The sequence below is a fragment of the Eutrigla gurnardus genome (assembly GCF_963514095.1).
Source record: "Eutrigla gurnardus genome assembly, chromosome: 1".
NCBI lineage: Eukaryota > Metazoa > Chordata > Actinopteri > Perciformes > Triglidae > Eutrigla > Eutrigla gurnardus.
The window spans coordinates 1,378,983-1,401,685 of NC_139915.1; the positions used below are offsets into that span (position 1 = coordinate 1,378,983).

Here is a 22,703-nt window from a genome sequence, read left to right on the forward strand (position 1 = left end):
TCTTTTTATTGTTCCGCATCATAAGTGAAGATATATAGAAATGAACATCCAGCGTTTCAGTGAAGGAATGAAGCATTAATTCATGAGATGCAGGTTTAGAATGCTCAGTCAGCATATTATCACACTTTCACAACTTCCCAGAAGTTTCCTGAGTGGTGATGTAAAAACAACTAAGCTGTTAATAATACATTTGTCTGGCTTCACTTATCCCATAGCGGTGTATTTAAAACAAAGCTTTCATTAGCGGGACACTGACCTCTGACTTGCTGCTCCAGGTTCAGTATGACAGCCACCGCCTGATGGAGGATGAGCAGTTTAGTCTGGGGCTTCTCGCTTTTCAGGTGCAGCTGGCACATGCGACCCAGCTCCTTGAAGGCCTCGTTGATGTCTCGCACCCGTAGGCGCTCGCGGGCGTTGTTGGCCATCCTCCTCTCGCGCTCGCGCTCGGCCTTCTGCTCCGGGTTCAGGTCCTCGTCCTCGATACTGTGAGAGAAAGAACTGTTCGACGGTTAAAATCACGCCACACAAAACAAGCATACGTTTAAACTAAGAAGAATGGAAGTCTCTCTCTCTCCGACTGAAAATAACAATATCTAAGCCTCCATAGTAACAGTTTTTTCACTTTTATATATAATTCATCTTCACAGATTAATGTCACAGATTTGATATCTACTGCTCAGGTCTCTCTTTGTGTGTTACATCTTTAAAAAATGTCAAAAGTAAATAGAATGTCAAAATTCAAACCCTGAATTATTTCACTTTGCGTGTCGTTGTGTATTAATATGCGTCTTACCTGGTGCGCGTGCCTGCTCTGGGTGTCCTCATATCTCTTCTGTCGTTCTCGTCATCTGACTTGTCATCGGCGGAGAAGTTATCGTTGATGTCATCCTTGTCCTGTTTCTCTAACTTCAGCTCCAGGGCGGAAGGCAAATGGCCAGCCAATGCTGCGGTAAGACCTGAAGGAGACAATGTACATCTAAAGGTCAAACACCACACACACAAACGGTCAGCAGTGAGTCGATCAGAGTGAGTTGGTGCGTCGGACCTCTGAAGGTTTCCAGTTGGTGGTGGAGCTCTGCGGTGGATGTGGAGCTGGTGCTGCTGAGGCCCCCGTGGCTGTTGTTCAGGCTGGCAGCGTCGTCAGCGTGGGCACCACTCTAGTGCAACACAGACAGGATGGTCAGTGTCGACAAAAGGAAGCAAATGTTCTCTGGCGATGAAGCATGAAACTATACAGAAGAGCGATTAACACAAGCTAAGATGGGAGATCTAAAAAGGAAGTTGGTCATCAATGAGATTCTGTATAATGGCAGATCCACATACGTGTGTTCACATGTTCAACAGTGCATGCCACATAATGCACTCTAAACTCTTTAGATCGGATCCTATTTTGAAAGATTTAACTTTTCACATGCAGGATAAATATTTTGCACATCAGGCATTCAGGACTTCGTAATTCATTCAACCTGTCGTTTCTGACACTGGAGGGTGCTTTGCTTCACAGTAGTATGTTGTAGAATACATAACCAAGGGGGCTGTGACATTCTCACGCTGGGCTCTCCATAACCACAACTATCAACACATCTGTTTCTTGTGTCTGAAATGAAACAAATCCTTCTGTGTTCTGCTTCAAAGGACGTGGAGCTGAACCCACTCAATAGTCTGAATATTTCCTTCTTATTTGGAAGATTCATAACGTAAAAACTCCCATCGAGTTGCACAACAAAATCCCCCTCTTGCTGACGTCCACCACATGTTCTCCCGCTATTTGATTTCCCCTCTGAGAACAAGGGATAGGCGGGGAAATCGTCACTCAGGGTGGAGGGTGTCCCCTCCTTTTCTTAAAGGAATGTGATCCCCAGTCACTGTTGGCCTCTGTTAACCCCGTCGCCCCGAGACCCTCCCTTTCCTCAGCACTACGCTAATCTTCGCTGTGCTCTCAACAGGTGTCCAAACAACTCTTTGTCTGGAGGAGGAGGAGGGAAGCCGGGGCCCTGGCAAGAAAAGAACGTTGCCATTTTCATGGCTGGGCCTGATTACCATACAGCTGAGGAGCTCTATTTGGGTGGAGGCCACGGGTTCAGACACACGTTTCCAACGATTCAGATTTCCTGGGTTGTTAAAAAGAAGTGATGAAAAGGGCTGGGAGGGGGGGCAGAGTGTGGGGTGTCAGTCGGGGTAAAAAGGCTGTGGCTGTGCCGTGCCGAGGCTGGTTAGCTCTGTCCGAGGGGACTTCTTCCCACACAGGAAGTGCTGTGTTAGCGCAGACACAGTATGTTCTATCTCACAGTCGGTCAACACAACTCTCTCTGTAACAAATACATCAAACTGAGCTCCTTTGACAACCACAGGGAGATTCTTGTTAGAGGACAAAACCGCCTCCACAACTTCAGCACCAGCGTGACAGAAAACACAGAGCCTTACAAGAGACGAGAGACGTCTCCTGGATTCAAGAAACATTCATGTTGACAGAGGAGATTTCAGGCCGCAGACCAGAGAGGGACATAAAAAATCCTGATTAAAAGTTTGACTTAAATACAGGGCAGCTTCTTTATGTCTAAATCTGAAAAATACACTCAATTTCAAATGGGAGTCAGAAGAAAATGACTGGGTTCGCAGGAAACTGGATTACTCAAGATTTATCTAATTTATCTACAAGTCAACAGAATAACAATCAGCAGCTATTTCCATTATTGATCAATAATATATTGATTAATAATTTAACTTGACCAAAAATGCCTAATGTTGTCTAGTTCCAGTTTCCAAGTTTACTTTGTCGTATGTGATAGTGAACTGAATCTTTTTGCATCCATTGGACAAAACGAGCAATATGAAGATATTATTATTGGCTTTTGGAAATTGTAAGAGGAATTTATCTAATAATGAAAAGTACAAATGTACCGTAGATAGTGTTTTTCATCTGGAAGTAATATATAACTAAATACTAATCATGGAAGGATATCCAATTCCATCAAAGAACTTTAAATATCTTTCCAGATATGTAATCTGAACCCAACAGATAAAGCATTGTTTTTGTTTGTTTGTGAAAACGATTATTTCTATTATCCCCTCTGGTTTACAGATGGACAAACTTCTCCTGCAGATGTGTTTAAATCTCTTGGCTGTGTAGAATGAAACAGCTCAGAGTGATGATTTATTCTGCAACCTGCATTCTTCTGTTTCTCAGGACGTTCAATGCAAGACAAACAAACACCGAACTTCACTCCTTTATGGCTGTTTTTCTCATTTCTCTTTCACCCGTGTGAATACAGTCTCAAGCACAGGGTGAGCCTTAGGCCAGCCATGACACTTATGGAAAATATGTCAGGATAAATTCAACCGTCTAGTTTTTACACTGTGAAGTCTGAAACAACACCAACATGTTCTCCCTCACTTTATGCAATATCCTGAAAACACATTAACTCGTGTGAAGTTCTCCTACCATCGCTGCTGTCCGACTTGGAACCAATGCAGAGGCAGGGAAGTTTGCTCCGAGGGCTGCCATTGGCCCATTTTGCGCCTGTCCCAGCAGACTGTGTATGTCGCTGGGCAGACTGGCGGTGGAGCCCACTGCGTGGTTCCTCAGAACAAGGATTGCATCGTCCAGTCTGTCCAGACGATCCTCCATCCGAGACTGGGAAGACCGAGGGATTGAGGAGTGAAGGGTTAGGCAGAGGGAGAAGAGAGAAAAAGAAGGACAGAGCAGCTTAGTATAAGCACATTAGCACAAAAATTGAAAACGCTGATTGTATGGTGTGGACTTGAAAAGAAAAAAACAACACACACACGTCTGAAACACAAGATAAAGAAGACAAATCAAATGCAAGATCAACTGAACTGTTTCAGCTTGAGCAGTAAAAGTCAACAAATGCCTTCATTGCTGTTCATGCACATCATGGAGGGCTTCAACCATTAATTTACCATTTAAAATGTAAGAATAAGCTGATTACTGCAAACTGGAACAGCTAAGAGATTACATGACAATGTGGCAACAAAGGCAATAACAATGAAACGGCTTTCAACGTGAGGTATGTGGACTGCAAGTCAAAAACAACATGAGGAATGCAAAGACGCATGGGACACATATGAGTCTCTACGGGAAGAGTACCTCGCAGACATCCTTTAAGAAAGACATGGCATCCTGGAGATGCTCATGTAACTGCTGATGAACTCTGTTTTTCTGGCAAAGTCAAATAAGAATAAGACAGGATTATGAAAAAAGATCAGGATCTATAAATACCAGAAACACACTGGAGATTGTTTTTGTAAAGACACAGATACGAAGGGCAGGATTTAAGGAAGCACACAGATGCTGACCATTCTTTTTGCAAGGATGTTTTCACATTTAATAACCCCTTTCCTGTTGGTCTCTTCTCTTTTTGCTTTCAGTTTGTAGGGGGGGGATTACACAAATACATCCTCCACATTATATTAATACAACACACAAAAGTTTCTTTGTGTTTTGTGTAAATTCCAAATTTTGATATTCAAAAGACAGTGTTTTAATAAAATAAATAAACCATCGTCTGACCATACATTTTTTAGACAACCTGCCAGAAAGCTTATCATTACTGATAAGGCTCAGTCTACTCATGTTTTTTTCCCACTGTCAAACCTGCCCTTCTCTCCTAGTCAGAGAAACCCAGAACATACAAAATGAAGTGTATACAGATATAAATACCACACATAATTATAATTATACAACACAAATTCAGGTTTTTCCCATTTTTTTTAATCAGCAGCTACTTTTCAAGTTATCTTCATCCATTTACATCATTCACTTGTCTTTAGTGTCCATGAAGAAACAACACAATGCTGGAGGCAAAGTGGGAGGAAGCATCTCCACGGTGAAGATCGCTGTCCTCTTCATCTGCAATTGGCTGTTTGACGTTGTGACAAGTTTACAACTGGAAGGATTTTGTTTGCTATTATTTATCTTTATTGCTACATTTGTATTTATCACCCAAAGCTGTTTGTGTTTCTGTAATAACCAAGTACTCTATAATTCAACATGTTTACCTACAATTAAGCACTCAGCAGTAAACATAAAGGCCTGACATTAGCATCAGGTAGTAGGCTGGATGAAAGGTGATCTGCAGCCCTGCTCGCATGGCAGCGAAGGAATCCTTGGGATTGTTCAGCGAACAGCTGCCACCCTTACACCAGCCCGCTGAACCAAACCCATCCCCCAACTGTCTTCCCCATCCTGGCCCACGGAGTAGGGGACAGATGGCAAGCCCCGAGGGACAGGTATTGTTCAGATTGGTTATCCCTCCACCCCCCCTTCCTCAGCAAAACATTTGGCAGACAGGAATCTCCCTGAAATGCTTGCTCAGTCTTATATGAGTATAAAGTGAGCATCCATCATAGAAGACGGAGGCCGACAGGGAGCTTACCAGTGAGTGAAGAGAGTTCTCATAATTTGGGGAGGAGGGGGTCTGTCCACCGGCACGGGGCCACTGGTTGCCTGCTGTAGAGAGAAAGAGACGCAACAAAGATCAGCATCAGCAATCCTCCCATGCAGTTTCATATCAACATGGCCGGCAGCTCCATCCTGCTCCACTCGATGCACTAAATACGCTAACGTCATAACACACTGACATCCTGGTTTCCTCATTCTTGTTGTTCTGTGTGGGGATATTTTGGTCTCTCAGTTGCATCACTTCCTGATGGCTGGACTGCATCCTGACACAACAGCCAGCGGAGGGTTCATCTAATTCCCACTTCCACCCTGAAATGCACACTGCATCTGCACATCAAGAGAAGCCTCGAGAGGCCGAGAACAATAAGAGAGATCGGATTTTAGATGCTAGCTTCACTCTTCCTCTTCGCTGGAAACTTTGAGTCTCCAAAGGCATCAGAGTGATTCAAAGAATTGCCTCCATCAGGGTATTTTATAAAGGAAATTCCAATCATCAATCAAGTTAATAATCTTCCACTACATTTGCCAGCATTGCCATTTCTCTTTCTTTTTTTTGTCATTCAAACATCTATTTGACAAGTGATGTAATGTTTCCTGCAAACACATCTGGAATAAACCTCATGAAGCCAAATATTCTGCTGTGCTCTTGCTCTGTTTAATTCCAAATGAAGCACATCATTTAAATACAGAGACACTCAACATACCCCGCATTTGACTTTACAATTAACCTTTAGCTAGCTTGATTTTGCACGTTTATTTGAGCCAACAAGGAAATCTATGGGCCAGTACAGGAAAGCAAATCAAGCTGATTTGATGGTTAAATTAGTGCAGGAAAAGGAATCCACATCTGCACATCACATTTCAAGTTCAACGTTTCTTTCTTTTGCTTTTTAAAACATGTTCACTGTTTGGTTTTACAAATCAAGGCCTGTGTGATCAGTCCATAAATGAACATCTGCCTTAAATTCAGGAAACGGTTTAGAATAGATGCCATTAATCCCTTCCAATGAAAAATATCTCACTAAACTTTCCTGGAGTTTTCCTGTTTCTTCACACTCACAGCCTGGGATGAATCCGATTTGTATTAACAGACTATTAAAAGTGACTTTGGAAGAGGAAATGAAAAATCATCTTCCTCCCAGGTGAGTGAGACACAAACCTCGGCAGTGAAAAATTAGCCCGGGGACTCCGGCTCCCACGTGCACCAGCAAGAAATAATTGAACAAACCAGTCTTGAGTAATGTGCTGTTTATTGGTGTAATCCTAATGATGAATGGATTTCCAACAGCAAGCCAACTTCTGTGCCAATTTCAAGGTAGCGTTCTTCTTCTAACCCCAGAAGCGTAACAAGGGTGAATAATTAGCCAAGAGATATACATTTCTTACAATCCCATGATATTCTTTCAAATTTCTTACACATAAATATATTCTGAATATGATTTCTTTCACAATATTAATAAATATTACATGATGAACGGGACTTTAACTCCTATTGATATGCTGCCAGGTGCGGCATACTGTAAATAGGTCAAGAGGGGGGGATCTCCCTATGTGAGGCCGTCATCGTCCTCATCATCAGCTGAGTCACAGCCACCACTCCTTCACCCACTGGCAGATAAACAAGGCCTTTGGCAGCCTGGTCCGGTGTGTGTGTGTGTGTGTGTGTGTGTGTGTGTGTGTGTGTGTGTGTGTGTGTGTGTGTGTGTGTGTGTGTGTGTTGGGGGGAACAGCTGTCCATGGGGCAGGGCAACAGCTGAGGACGAGGGGGGCATACGTAGAGACAGCTGTCGCCACTCCATTACCGCACATGACACAACTGCCCGTTACAACAACAGTGGGCTTTCCCTTACTGTCTCGCCTCGCTCACTCTCCGTTACTCTCTCCCCTCTGTCAGAACCACTACATCCTTCCTACACACTTTTTACCATAAAACCCCACTATACTGTGTTCTCTCAACTGCGTGGGTTGGAAGACGGTAAAGCTATGTAATGCTTTCCTGATTGTGTTCTCTTGCATTGTTGCACAACATGAACACAATCCAGAGGGAGGCTGCTCTGGCAATCCTCAAAAATCAAGTGGACATAAAACAGCGGCCGCCAAGTCTTATTGCAAAGTGGGGCGAGTGCCACGGGCGACTATTATGAGCCGTAAAAACTTGGATAACAACTATAGAAAAAAAATACATGAAAAGCTTTTCAAAAATAGTATTCAAGACCCGCTTCAAACATTTTCATTACAAGGTTTTCAAATCCTTAAGCACCTTAAAAGCCCCAGTCTTTTTCATTTACACTGTCATTCCAGGACAAGTCTGAAATGCTATTCCAAAAACACTTCTAAATTTATGAGCATGAAATACACATCCTAGCAAAAAACTGGTCCGTGTTACCAGCAGATCCGGTACTGGTGCCGGTTTAATCTGCAGGTGGAACCTGCAGCACTGATTTAAAGCTTGTAGTACAAATCATATCCCTTTGTGAGTTCAGGGACTGCAAATAGAAAGCAGCTCGTAGACAAATCTGGTACAAAGCATCTCTTCTCTTTGCTCAGGATTAAAGTTTGTTGCAAATATAATAAAAAAAGTGAATTATTTTTGTATGATTTCAAATACTTGCTAGATGATCCCCAGCTGTCTTTTACTAAACGTCACATCCCTGGCATAGATAAAGCATGGAGAGTAGAGAACGATTAGAGCTCCTTAAATTAAGTTTTCAGGAAAACTCCACACTTCATTCTACTTCTCTAAGCTTTAATTAATCCAGCTAATGCACTATTATAGCAAATATAGCTACTATAGCAAAAGTAATTCAATTAATAGAAATTCATGTTCATAAAAGGCTCTTAATTAGTTTGGCTTCCAGGTTGAAGCCTACAATAATTTTGTCTTTCACTGCAAATTACAAAGTAGTTTCAGAGAAGTTCATGTTCTACTCTACTGTAAATAGCTGGTGTCAGTGCATAGGAGGTGTGTAAGAGATCAAATGCAGCAATGGTTCTCTACCTGGCCTTCCAGACGGCGTGCCGGCAGCAGCCGCCACGCTACCTGCTGAGGCAGCGCCTGCTGAGGCTGTCAGGGGTGAAGGAGACCCCACAGGTGTCGATGGGTTGGATGGGAAACTACTGCTCGTGTGGTCGGGTGAGTAAATCTGTGGGAGCAGAAAATAAGTAGCATTCAGTATTAATGCCAAAAAAAACCCATCTTCGAGCCAAAAAATGGATCCCGAATTACAGATTAAATATATGTTAAATCCATATATTGTATGAGTCATCAACAGCAAAATGAATCATAAACAAAATTAACTTTGATGTCTTTTGCCTGCATCGTGCTCCTGTATCTACTTCTATAAAAACACCATTAATTAAGTTTTCCAATAAATGAATTAGAATTTATTGGAAAAGCTTCAAAGTAATTATTGTGCACGCAACACAAATTAATACTACACTGACACTTCACTGGGCAAATTAAAATATCTGTGGTTGGCTACGTTTAATCTCTGTTATGACTACAGGAAAAAAGAGAAATGTATACAAAATGGACATTTTCATAATTATTAAATAAGCATGCAAATAAGAACGTCTAACAGGTTGGATTGAGGTCATGTTGCTGGCTCCAATTCAAATGTAACAAGAATAAAATGTGACTAATATCCTAATAGTTAGGTATAAACTTGCACTTTGACAGGGGAAATGTTCATAATTACTCTTCAAAAGGTGCAAACGCCCAAACGTGTTAAGCCAACAACAGTAAATCTCAAAGGGCTGCATCTCAGCCTCAACCAGATACTGTGTAATGAACCATATATATATATGAAAACCTACTATGATTTAAATACATTTTGTTACTGCCGTTTTAATTCTACACTAACAGACGATCCACAGTCCGTTTATTCTGCTAACGCTGGTTACACCGAGGTCACTGAGTTTTAGGATGATGCGTGTGCGTCACAAGGGAGCGAGGAGATTACGTCTTCAGAACTTCCACAGGGATTTCATTTGTTTAAACAAATGCTGGATTAAAGCAAAAACACATCCCCGTTTTTTTCTCTCTCCCTGTAATAAGAGGATATTGTGCCATAATGGGACATGTCTCAGAGAACTCAGGGTATTACTGCTGGATCCTGACTAATTAACAGAGAGAAAAAACAGCAGATCCACAGAGATTTCTCCTCCAAGTCAAGATCAAATTGAGCTTGCAGGAAACCGTTTGACTTCTGCAGGGATGATAGAATGCACTTATTATTAATAATCTCCTTATTCCATCTTGATCTCTGGGCTTCGCTTTTTCAATCAACTTGGAGGACAATCAGGACAGCGCTTACATTGACGTGTAGAGGAGGAGGGATGACTGAAGGGAGGAACAGATATTTATGCTTTTTCTACTCTGAGAGCACAAACGTATCCAAATATTTCTTCTCAAAGGCCAGCTGTTTATATCCATGGCTTCTGACCCGACAATATATGACATTCTATTCTTTTCACTCGACTAACACTGCATTCAAAATGAAACATGGCTCATTTTACTGGAATAAATGAAAACCACGCCTCATCATCAGTCACGCTCCCGCAGGCGGCGTGGGGCCAATAAGCACGGCCAATTTAAAAGGGCGAAGAACAAAAGCCCTACAAAGGACGGCCCATGGAGTTGAGCCACAGCAGTTAGAAACTCCCCTGTGCCCCCTGCTCCATCCACCCTACACGACCCCCACCCAGTCCAACCGTGTCCATTTCACTCCAGCTTTGTCATGCTAATAGAATTGAGTCTGGAAATATAAAGGACTTAATTTGTTATTACCATCCCTAAACTCTCATATTTTGTCTCTGCTCTAGTGAGGAATATTGCTCCTGTATGTTCAGCTTGTGCTAGGGCGTGTACCATTTTAATTGTCCATGCATGTTTAACAGAATTTAAGGAGATTTGGGTGAAATTGTAACTTTTGTGAAAACAAACACAGCTCAACGCCCAATCTGATATTTAACAAGGCAGAAATAAAAAATACAATCTCAGAGACAGAACATAATTCCAGTTGAAGGTTGAGGAACTACGACGGTAACTACTGGAAGAAGACAAATAATGCCCCTGGTGTTAGGATACTTTCTACATTTCTAATTGTGTTTAGTTCAGATCGTTACTCCCTGTGTTTCAGCGCTGTATGAGTATGTATTCTGTATAAGAATAAGACCACAAACCTGGACACCAGTGATCTGAGAAACACACTCATTGATGATGTGAATGAATGGTAAAATAAAGTCCAGGTTAAATTTGGGGTTGGAACTCACCGAGGCTAAAGCCTTGCCCAATGCGTCTCCAGTCTGTGAGCTTCCAGTGGCGTTCCCCCGGTTTGCAGGGGCTAAGAAAACACAGAGGGAGGCTTTGTAACAGCAAATGTAGACAAATGACAGGCGGTCACAGTATACAAAGCTGTCTAACTGTCTACTTTTACAGGATGGATTTCCAGTGACGATGACATCGGGGGGTTGAATTAGTCACCACAACGTACCCATGACCCCGTCGGCTGTGTTGACGGACGAGGTGTGCGCTGCGGTGGTGAAAGGTGAAGTGCTGTTGTTGCTCCGGTGGAAGCTGGACATGGGAGGAAGACTGGCATTGATGTCTGGAGAAACCGAGTGAGCGGGGTAATTCTGGAAAAATAATAAATGTAAATGTTTATGTGTGTGAGAAAGAATGAGTTTATTATATTTCCTGAATGTTATATTCTCCTTGACATCTCCCGGGCTGCGATAAAGCAAAAGTAACTGGAGGGTAGGGACAGAGATAAAGAGAGGACGGGCTGCCTCTGATGCCCGGCCAGCTGAGGCAGCCGGGCGGACATCAAACACTGACAAAGAAGGGTCGGTAGTGTCTTCACTGATAATCACCAGATAACATCTTACGATGCACGCACACACACACACACACACACACACACACACGCTGAAAAATAACGTACACAATGGATCTCTAACATAAGTGTGATGCCGAATTACATTCCTAACATTCCTTTATCACCTGTTCGTATGCCCATCCCCAGCTGGGAGGTGCTGCTTACCAAGCGGTCGTGTGAGTGCAGGCTGCTGTAGTTTCCCGACTGTGGCATGTGAGATGAAGACCCGGTAAGCATTCCCCCGTAGCCGGGCTGACTGATCCCATTGGACGAGTTCCAAGGGTCAGACGAACTGTGGGTTCCATCTAAAGGGAATGAATGGATCATTTCAGTGTGTTATTGTGTACAATCAGTGTAGACACGGTGCCTGACAGCCGCCAACCTCCGACCCCAAGCTTAAAACTCAGGGTCCCTTTGCTCATGATCCTGAACACAAGTCTGCTCTTATATTACCTAATATTAGGCTGAATATTCCCAAATACTGACTGTCAATAACAAGACATCAGTGCTGAATCTAGTTTGGTGCACAAATGAAGAAATAATGACAAATTAATGAATAATAATTACAATAATAATGAATTATGTTGTAAAATCATCCACATTATCAAGTCAATAACACAGATTTGACCGACTCTTCACAAAAACAGAACATATTGGAAGATAAGAATACAGTTTTTAAACCTGTGGTTTAAAAACTGGATAGTTTTCTTAGTATTCAATAATCCAAGAAGTGAACAAGTTGCATTTGAACTTACCAAAGAAAGTGTTTGCAAACACACTGCTGGAGGGTTTGGGAGACGAGTAAGAAGGTGAATCTCTGTTGTAGTCTTCTGAGTTTGGAGACGGTGCATACACCTGCAGTGAGAACAGAAATGTTGTTATTAAGACAGCCTGCAGCCCGCCGAGCATTAATACTGGAGCAACACTATTGTCAAGAACGATGATGCTGAAACCTATTAAAACTCTCAGCTTTGGAATTTTAATTTACACAAATAACAGTTTGGGTACATAAAAGCATGGCATCTCACACGCCCGGGGAAAAACACATGCACTGCAGATATGGCCCCTAAAACCACAAACACTTTAATGACTAGCGCGCAATCAGGCTTGTGAGGGGAGGAGTGGATTATCAGGGGTATTTGCATTTCAGATCAACTCAACCTCTAATGGAAGTTTAATGATACCCGCTTACTTGCATCGTCTAAATGGTTGACAAATTATAGCAATCCCACAGAGGCAGAAATCAAATGAGTGCGACCAGAAAAACAGCCTGCTTTGCTTTCTTTTTATTTGTACCTGCAAGCTGGTGGTGGTCCAGTGAAAGGAGAGGCACAATGGCCATGCTGTTGTACAGATATGTGTGTGCCAAACTAGGCGGGAGGATCAAAGAGACTGCAGGCCAAACACGAGTGATGTGGTCCCTGACTTCATCCTCTCCAGATGGAGGGCAAGAGTCTCCGAACACGTTCCCCGTCCCACAGACGGGACTGGATGACCCAACCATGGTGTAACACTGATCAGAGCCAGACCTGCCGGCTCAAATCCACCTGCACATTTCCAGCCCGTGTCTCACACTCTGCATGCTGAATCCCTCTGTTTATTGGCCTCACATCACACTCACATGTTGGCATTGTGACCGCTCAAACGCCTGTGGATGTTGTTTACTTGCTTGACACGGCGCTGATGGAAAATATGCCATACAGCTGAAAAACAACCAAAGTATATGAATCACTCGCTCACACATATAGGATCAATACAACGAGCAGCTGAAGTGAGACAGCTTCGCTGAGTGAGCTGCACTCCGGCGTGTTGTTGCCCGGGTGTGTAATTAAAGTGCTCTGGGAGGGGTGGAGCTCTCATGGGTCTTCTGGTTTACACATGTGCCCCGGGTTGATAGGAGTTCCGTGGAGATCTCAGGTTAGCCCCGACTCAGGAGCCCAGGCTTTTGTCTCTCTGAGACGCTCAATGTGCAGCATATGGCAGCGGATAATGCTAATTGTCCTTTTTACCCTGGGCTAACCAGTCAGAGCATTAATAAACCATCCCCAAACACTGGGTGCCTCATTCCGTCAGCCTATGGAAGAGAGGGCCCACCTGGGTTTCCTTTTACAAGGCCATTAATTACAAGCCGTCACTCACATGGATCAGCACCCCGACACAGACCTACACCAGCATCGGCGGGGTTTGCTTTTTTAATTAAAAAATACATTCCCTTCAGTAAAGCCTCTTTCACCAGTGTTGCTATATCTTTAAATGAGGCTTGCTAGCATAAACAGGGCATCCTTGTATCATCAAACACCAAATGTATCAGTCAACACTTAAGTTGCATTAATTTAACTTCTATTCATGCATCAGTCTGCCAGGGGGAAAATAAGATGTTGCTGGAAAATGAATGATGATAAATGAGACAATCCTTAATGATATTTCTATTTACAATCAATGAGGTAATCATTTAACCTCCTGATAGACGTATAATTTAAGGTGGTGATGGTAGAAACCGTTTGAGCTACTGCTTCTATATTGAGTTATTAGATCAGTTCTGCTGAATCCCCCCCCCCCCCGGTCTCACAGCCTACCTGCCTTTGAACTTCATGCCACCCTAATCAAAATATCAAGTGTCAAACACAAGCTGTCAATTTGCACTAAGGATATCATGTAATAACAGGAAAGGAAGGGAAATATAGAAACCCAACAACAACTAAGGAAACATCGGGCTAATGGCCAAGAAGCTCAAAGAGAAGAGCTCACTGTTAATGGCGTGTCCTGTTTTTGTTGTTTGGAATGGAACCATATCTCCAGGGAAGTCCAAATCTCACACACTTACAAGGCTTAGTATGCACAACAGACAGAATGCCTCTTCAAACAACTGCTCCACTCAGCCTGCTTGGAAGGGCGTTGTTCAAAATGTGTGCGTAATAATTGCCAATGCTTTGTGGGAAATAAAGGGTCGATATTTTATGTTTTAACGGTCTTGAAAAAGACCAACATTCGCTGTCGAGATGCTTTGAGCGAGGAGATGCAGACATTGACAATGCTATGAGCTAGACAGGAACACATATATAATTGAATCCTATATTATATTAGCAATATAAAAATATATCTCATCTCATCGTCTCATCGTCTACCGCTTATCCGGTGTCGGGTCGCAGAAGCAGCTTTAAAGATATATCTTAGGAAGCAAATCCTCTACTTTCGTCAAATAAGTAATTGAAGATCTAGCATGATTGGTGTTCTTCTTCTTTAGTAAAGCAGTTAAATATTTGAACCAAGAGTAAATGCTGACATCAGATCAGCCTGTGGGGAGTCAGGTTCTCTAAAAATAGAGCAGCCAAAACTGGACAATAACACTTTCCAGTCATTAATATCACAAAAATTAGATTTTGGCATCAATGTTACTAACACACACACACACACACTACCCCCACTCTGACTTTGTGTTGCACATAAGCGAGCACGCTTCAGTGCAACACATGTAAGGATTAGCTTGTGACAGTGAGTGCTATCCTCCACATGCATGGTAGAACCTGTTGCACTATAAAGCAACACCAGGAGCCTGAAAGAGCATCGATTGTCTCCTTTGTGTTTAATTCCTTTTCAGATCTAATTTCATGACATTCCACTTTTCTTCCGTTCTTCTTTAACAAAAGGTTTAATTTAATTTTTTTACTCCTAATGGGCAGCGGAAGTTAGATCAGTGAGCATCTCCATCTGCATTGGTTCCGTGCCACCAGCTCACAAGCCAATGGCCCAGTGCGAATTCTCTCAGTGCTCCAGATGGTGAGTCTGCTCTATAACAAATTAATGTGGATCACGTTGATGCAAATAATGAAAGGCACCTTTCTTTTTGCCTTGCAAGGGAAACAGAAAAAAAGTAAGCTTAGAAGTGCTTTTGATCATGAAGTTTGCCCGTTGTGTCCACATGCTATCAATTTTCTCCGCATCATCAACTACAACACAAGCCTGTTAATACTTAATATGAAAAGATCAAAGTCAACTTTTGTGCAGCGGGAACAAAGAGGAGATGCTGCAGAACGTTATAAGGAAAAGTTGGAACACAAGCATGACGAAGATGACCTTTTCAGTACAATATCAGAAAAAGACAACGCTATACATTTTTCATTCATTTGTCCTCCGTGTCAAAGCAAGAATAGCAATGACAGGTGAAACTCGGCCTGTGTGATTTGCTTACGACAGGATCATCGCTAAAGGATTACTGAACTACACAACTTATTCAGCCACTCAGAACTGTGTCCTTGAGCAGATTCATACTGTAAGCCCAATGTTTTTTATGATTACACCGAAAATAAATACAGGAGGACTCATTTCAAAGGAACACCTTCCCCACACCGCCAACGACCCACTTTTACATCAATAACTAAAGTTATTCAAATTTCCAATTCCATCAAGTCCAAGTGTAGCAAGTCCACACACACACACACACACACACACACACACACACACACACACACACACACACACACACACACACCGATTCATAAATACTCACACATAAATGTTTTCAGAGTAACAAAAATCAAAGAGATCATTACAGAGAAGTTCAGAAATCACATTAGGCTCCCTGCGGTGTCAAGAATGCCAATGTGATTAAAAACAGATGGAATAACAGCAACACTGGTGCTTAGAGCTCAATCTGCAAACAGGAAAGTCTAACCTCAACAGGCAGCCTCTTTCCCTTAATCATTCCCAGACTCCCACTTGTTATTATTTCAACAGTCTTGGAGCTGAAGCAACCAGCCAGTTCAAATAAATTCAAGGCTGCAAAAAGCTTTTTCCACCAAAAGGTTTCATTTCTTTATTTAAAAAAGTTTTTGAAATGGCATAACTTTTTTTGGTGGCCTAGCATGTTAACTCGTTTTACACAGCTGAGAGTATAAAGCAGCATAAACCAATGATAAATTACATTTAACAGTTCAGACACTTGAGTTATATAATTAATTGTACTGTCGCACAGCATTAACTGATGTAATGGAAAATCAGAGAGGAGCCACAGGCACATGCATTCACAGACATTCAGACACACACACACACACACACACACAGAGTGCTCTTATGCTACAATAAATAAAATACTAAAATTCAAGGACAGACACACACTTCTTTCACTGCCACTCACATATTCCCAAAGAGACTACTCACCGATTTGCCATTGTAGTAATACATCAAAGAGTTACTGCACATTCCTGGGACAGGGTAAGCGCAATACATTATAGCTTTAACAGTTGGAGTGATACAGATACGCTACAGCAGCACAGCAGCTTTCTCTCTGGACATACATCCAAGCCGTTCAAAAGGGTTTAATAATTCTTGCAGTACTGGCCTCCACACACGACCCACTCAGAGGAAACTTATGCAAAGCAGGACTGTGCCATTCCCCGCTGTGGGAAGGGGTGACTGTCAGAAGGGAGTGGCTCATGTGGTACATCCCTCTCTTAAGCTTCTAAGTGCTGAGGCAAAGAGGAAAAGGACGAGGGGGAGGGGAGGCGATGGGGAGGTGGGTGTAGAAAAGATAAAGGGAACTGGGCGGGACAGAAAACAAATGTGTGAGCGGATTTAGAAAGAAGAACAGGGGGGGAAAATTAATTCCAAGCATAAAAAATGAAGATTTTCTGCAGGGGGGACCTCGACAAACTGGAACTGAAATAATTTAATTCTGAAAACAGGATTTCATTAATATGTGGGATTAAAAGGCGTCCAAATGAGTGCATAATAAGTGTAATCTTCCTCACGCTTTAATCTAGAGTGTCTAATCTTTTTGTTTTTGTGATGATTTTAACAGCCAGGGAGGTAAAATTATGGCAACACATCTTCTCTTTTCCCACATATGGCTCACACATCAAGAAGGAGTTATTAGTGAGAGAAAGCGAAGCCTCAACATGTAAGGCATGAATAAAAATCCAGATCATGAGAGAAAAGAAGCGATGGACAAACTGAATTTATGGAATTTCTAAGAGAGTTTTGGTGTTGGCAGAGTGAGACCTTTAGCTGAGAAGGAACACAGAGATGTAAAACATGCAACAGCTGCAAAGGGGGGGCTGGCTCACGATGACCGAACATGAAAATGATGCTTCGTTTCCGAAATGCTGGGGGCACCGGGGGCCAGAACATCGACAGCCATTTTACCGTGGTTTACTGTCACTGCAAGCCACACACATCCCTATTACCTTTATCATGTGGGAGATGGGGGGGAGGAGGGGACGGCAAAGGAGAGCAGAAGAAAGGAGAGGAGAGGATAGATGGGCTGTGCAGGCTGACTGGAGCCTTTCATGTCTGCCACTCGAAGCTTCCCGGGCTAAACACAGGCCTGTACACTCATTGAGAACAGTATTGTTATAGAGAGATGAAAGCTTCCACTTCCCTAAGAAAACTAGACCTTTATTACGCTTTTCCTTTTAGGACTGTTATTATTTATCACCCTTTCTTCTCGAGGACTCTTTTAAACCCATCGAAAACACGAGCTCTACGCCGGCTTCATATCGGGAGCTGCTTCAAGCTGATGATTTAAGGAATATGTTCACGATGGAAGTGTTTGAAGGGTCTGAAACAAGTCCAGACACATGGCATCGTGTTGCGAGGGAAGTACATGGGAGCAGGAAGAGACAGCAATTATTTTGGGAAATGATAAACACATAACTCGGGTAACTGCCAGCCTATTTCTTTTAATAGTGACTGCAGGAGACCCAGCGAGGATGCATGTGAAGCAATGAAGATGTTTTATTCATTTAAAGTGCATCAGTCTGGAGGTTTTTAAGACTGTGAGGTGTTGAACAGGCGTGTAGGGATGTGAGGTAGATGCATGCGTGAGCTGAAAGGGACAGGTGCATGCCGGTGTTGTAAAACAACAGGAAGTTAGTTATTGGCCCACTGATTTGGCCTCCTTACCAACAGCAGCTGGAGGAGCAGCAGTGGCTGCGATTCGCAGCTCATAGAGGCAGTTAGGGCACTTTAAAACCACCAACCACAATCTGCTTCAAAGTTTGCACATAACTCTGAAAACACAGATTTTTAAATTCAGTGGGACCTCTCAAGGATGTCATTATGCCCGACATCCATAAATCCCCATCAGAAAACGTTTGGGAAAAAGACTCCAGAACATCTGAGAACCATCACGTTTGTGATATTTGTACATCATGGTTACACTACATACTGGAACCGCTGATAGCTTTTTCATGGTCATATTTGGCAGATTTTGTCAGAGGTGGGCTCTCAGGGACAGACTTTGAAAATCCCTGGTCCAGGAGGGGACAGCTCGGCTCCGCCCACCTGTCCAAACTACCCTCTCTAAAGACACTCGAGTCATCACAAGGTGCTTTCCTCGGGATTTGTTTGGGTGTTGAAAAACACAGAGCAAATCCACAAGGCTGAGGTCACCCCCATCTTGCATTGGAATTAGCGATGATGTCATCAGACAGGAAGATTGTTTCCTGTAAGAGGCTCTGGTTCTAATTAGAGAGGGCTGACTCTGGGGAGGGTAGGGGGGACACATGGGGCATTCAGACCCCCACCCTCCCAGGATGGTTCTCATCAAGTTCAATTTAAGACCTTCTTAATACCACATAAAAAGCAATTTATGACCCGTTTTACTGTCATACAGTCAAAGTGTAAAATACGATGGAAAAGTGTGGAGACGATGAGGCCTAGAGATCGTTTTGTTTCTTAAGTGAGCTTCAATAATCATTTAAGACTGGCATATGTAATTTTGTGTCTCAACTAGACTTATTTCTTACTAATGTCTTAAAGCTTTTAAACAATGTCAGTTTTTAATGTTTAGAATGAAATATAATTTATTGTTTTCGTTATTTGCATATTTAACTAAACCCTATGAGACCATTGATTTCAATTATTGCATATTTTATGCCTGAAGATGCATTTTACAGTTTATATTCTATCCCATCTTTGTCCAAAAATATTGTGAGTTCATTGAAGTGTCCTGTATGGAATTGGACTGACTTTATTGTCATACACCTACTTCCTGTCAGGACAGTGAGCCTGAATATCTGTCTATTAAAAGAAGGCTAAACTCGTCATCCAACAATCACAGTTAAAAAATAGTAAAGTATTGTTAAAAAGCAAAACAATGTTCCAAAGTGCCTCACGTTGTTAACATAAATGATTAAAAGGCGGATCAATACAAGTCCATAATGAGTAAAAAGGTTCCAGGATTTTGATTACTTTCCTAATATTCGCAGTGCAACTGAAACTTGGGTGATGCCAACTATGAGAGACACAGCTGTATACATTCATCCTTGATACTAAACTCTTGACTGACTTGACGGTTGTTAATAAGGACAAGTTCCATTTCTAAGTGGAAAACCCTTCCTCCTATGAGAAAGAAGGGAATGCTGAGCTTATGTCCATGTTAAACGGCATTCTAGTATAGTTGGGGGCATTCATTAGGCAGTAAAGTCATACCATTCCTGCCCATTATCATTTGGCTTTGGTGTATATTTTGCATGCATTGATGTTTAAAGTCCTGCTTCCAAGCCTGCATGAAAGTTATAAACACATTAATAATTGGGCACAGCGCCCTTCAAGCAACGACTAACTTGCCGTAAAAGTCTGAATGAAGCTTAGAACACATGTTGGACATCTGTCCGAAACCATTTGTTGGAAAAAGTAAAAACCTGGAAAAGACCTGAAAATATTTGTTTTCCTGAAAAACATGTCACTTTCTTCACATTCAATCAGATTTCTTTTGTTTTAGAGAGATATGGAGAGACGGAGATTCAGTTCAACTTCAAAGCCTTCATTTTAACTTCAAACGATGAGAAGTTTGTTCTCTTCTTGCAGAACGAAGATGCTCAAAAAGGACCAGACTGGAGAAAGTTACACCAGGTTGACTCAGAAAAGACCCGATGACATGAACAACGTTTTGAAATGAATATGATTAAAGGAACAACATGTAGTTATGTTATCAGAGGAACCGGCCTCAGTGAGAGCAAAGCCGTGAATCAGAACAATAAAAGGTTATTTTCACTGCAGTCACATAAACTCATCCAGACCTCGACACAAACCTGAGGTGCCAGATTCTGAATTAATGTATCCAGACGATTAATCCTGCTCAGAACGCCACATAGCTCGTACCCCAGTATGCAGATGGGCCTGGCAAGGCAGCGGTGTTGCTTATTGGCTGAGGGTTACACACCCAAGTGGGGTTCAAATGACACCAAGAAGAGTCCCGAACACAGCAAAGTAAGAAGAAAAGAGAAGATACAGGCAGAGGCAGGATCTCTGCAGACACAGACACCACCTCACAGTTCTAGTGGGTCAGAAGTGATGACTGATTATTTCAGTATCATAAATTATTGTTCAAGCTAGAGGAATTTGCCTGCCACCATTTGAACTCTCTCTCATCTTCTTTGTCGCTACAACAATTACACCCGACCTTTCTATCCAGCAGTAAAACCCTCAGCCTCAACCCTTTCACAACTCAGTACTCACGTTGCTGGCTTGTGTGTACTCATGTACTATTACTTATGTACAGTGGAATAAAAATACTAATGGGTATATTAAAAAAAATCAGTGTAATTTATTTCTTAATTATAGGCTAAATAGTTCCTTTTCTAAACATATTAGAGACACAAAGAGTGTTTTTATGAAACTAGAAATCAACTGAATTATAATGCTTTAATAGTTCAAGGTGGTTTATATTTAAAATGGGAAATAGCAAAACAAGGGAAACAACTAAGTGACACATCCTGCACTGAGCACGCTGGTCACCCGCTATCACTTACAATGGACTGGTGTGATTTATCCCTCACACACACACACACACACACACACACACACACACACACACACACACACACACACACACACACACGCACACACACCCTCCTGGAGTTGAGAACCTCAGGGACGACATGTGGTTCAATGATGTAGTCTCCAGGTCACAGCAAGCCTGGCTTAGATGGTTTCTAAATAACAAACACTCTGCCAATTGTTGACTTTCTGTGTTCTTGAGCCTGCCAGCGATCTGAAATCAAGGTTTGCATTAATGCTGTAAACTCACGCAAGCCCTACATGAATAATTTACAACAGGCCCGAATGTGAGTAATGACTTTAACGTGTGCTGTATTTTTGTACTCTTTGTCCTTTTAACTCCTTGTTCTGCAGATGAAAGGGGTCAGGCCTCTGGCTTGTTTGCCTATTCCATTATCGGCAGCCTCTAATGTCAGCGGTGAATTAAAGCAACCTAAACAAAGATAAACAAAGGCCAGGGTCCCAGAGGTGGCCGCGACTGTTCAGCATCATCCCTGTCAAACCAAGGGTGTCTATCTAATCAGCCATCTGATGGGGGCATCACCGGGGAGCTTACACACTAGGGGTCAGGTCGGAGCCTAAAACACTGTTATCTGCCAGTTACACAGGAAGAAATCATTGTGATAACATGTAGAATACGCATAATACTATTCTAATGCACACTTCAGTAAAATCCAATTTACAGCATTAAAGTGTCATTGAATAAAAAATGACTCATGAGTTTTGCACAACAGCCATGAATATGAATAGTTTTACTATCAGGGACCTTCCTGCCTTCTTACACATCCAGAAAACACAGATCCACTGGATGACAGCGAACACTTACATGTCTGGTTTGTCATCTTGAACTGAGATATGTTGGATGTCTAAGCTTGTCTGATGGTTTTATATGGGTGAGCCCGGGGAGAGTAACGGGACTCAACCCCGGTAAGGACCAGAGAACCACAACGATGATCATGATGATTTCAGAAGGTCTGGCAGCATGACAAACCCTTCACAGTACATCTGTTTCAAGGTTAAAATCAGGTTACTCTGGTGCTCTGACAATGGCAGGCAAACTACACACAATGTCCTTTAAGAGCATTCTCTTCATTCTCCAGTTACATGTTTCATTTAACAAATTAGCTGCATATTTTGATCAAATTAAGCACTAGAGAATGTCAATTTTAACTGATTAGTGGCTTACCCAATAATAAACCCAATCCACTTAATAAACTAAGTCCTCTGTACTTGTTTTGATGATAAAATAAATGTGTATATAGGTAGTATATCTTGGGGGATGTCTAATAATAAAAATAACTATACTAATAAATTTGTTACTAAACCAGTATACATTTGTGGAAAATGCAAAGTGCTAAAAAATAGGTGATTTTTCTAAAAATGTTCACATTAGGTGTACTTTACAAAACTAAATTAAATTAAAGTAAAATGGCAAAATGATGATCTAAAATGGGACTTCCCTTATTGGTTCCTCATTTCATATTTCATTCAACAGTCAAGAAATATCTGTTAAAAAGTGACACAGAATGTATTTTACTAACAAGTCAATCATAATTAAACAACAGTTGATTTTGTCAGTCACTTATGATGACATACAGACAGAGCCATTGTAGTTTTCAGAA

General features: G+C 42.0%; 1 protein-coding gene across 2 annotated transcripts in view; it reads right to left on the reverse strand.

The window, feature by feature from the left end:
- The window catches only part of tcf12 (transcription factor 12), a 66,852-nt gene that overhangs the window by 3,174 nt on the left and 40,975 nt on the right, over positions 1–22,703 (reverse strand). The window contains exons 9-19 of one of the 2 annotated variants that reach the window (XM_084001992.1): positions 12,057–12,156; positions 11,467–11,606; positions 10,918–11,059; positions 10,697–10,767; positions 8,421–8,565; positions 5,397–5,470; positions 4,109–4,180; positions 3,443–3,634; positions 1,046–1,157; positions 794–956; positions 257–498 (exon numbers count right to left, since the gene is read on the reverse strand). In XM_084001992.1, coding sequence (XP_083858118.1) covers positions 257–498; positions 794–956; positions 1,046–1,157; positions 3,443–3,634; positions 4,109–4,180; positions 5,397–5,470; positions 8,421–8,565; positions 10,697–10,767; positions 10,918–11,059; positions 11,467–11,606; positions 12,057–12,156 — 1,453 coding nt within the window. The remainder of the gene's footprint in view (positions 1–256; positions 499–793; positions 957–1,045; positions 1,158–3,442; positions 3,635–4,108; positions 4,181–5,396; positions 5,471–8,420; positions 8,566–10,696; positions 10,768–10,917; positions 11,060–11,466; positions 11,607–12,056; positions 12,157–22,703) is intronic. The other variant, XM_084001993.1, reaches the window with a different exon arrangement.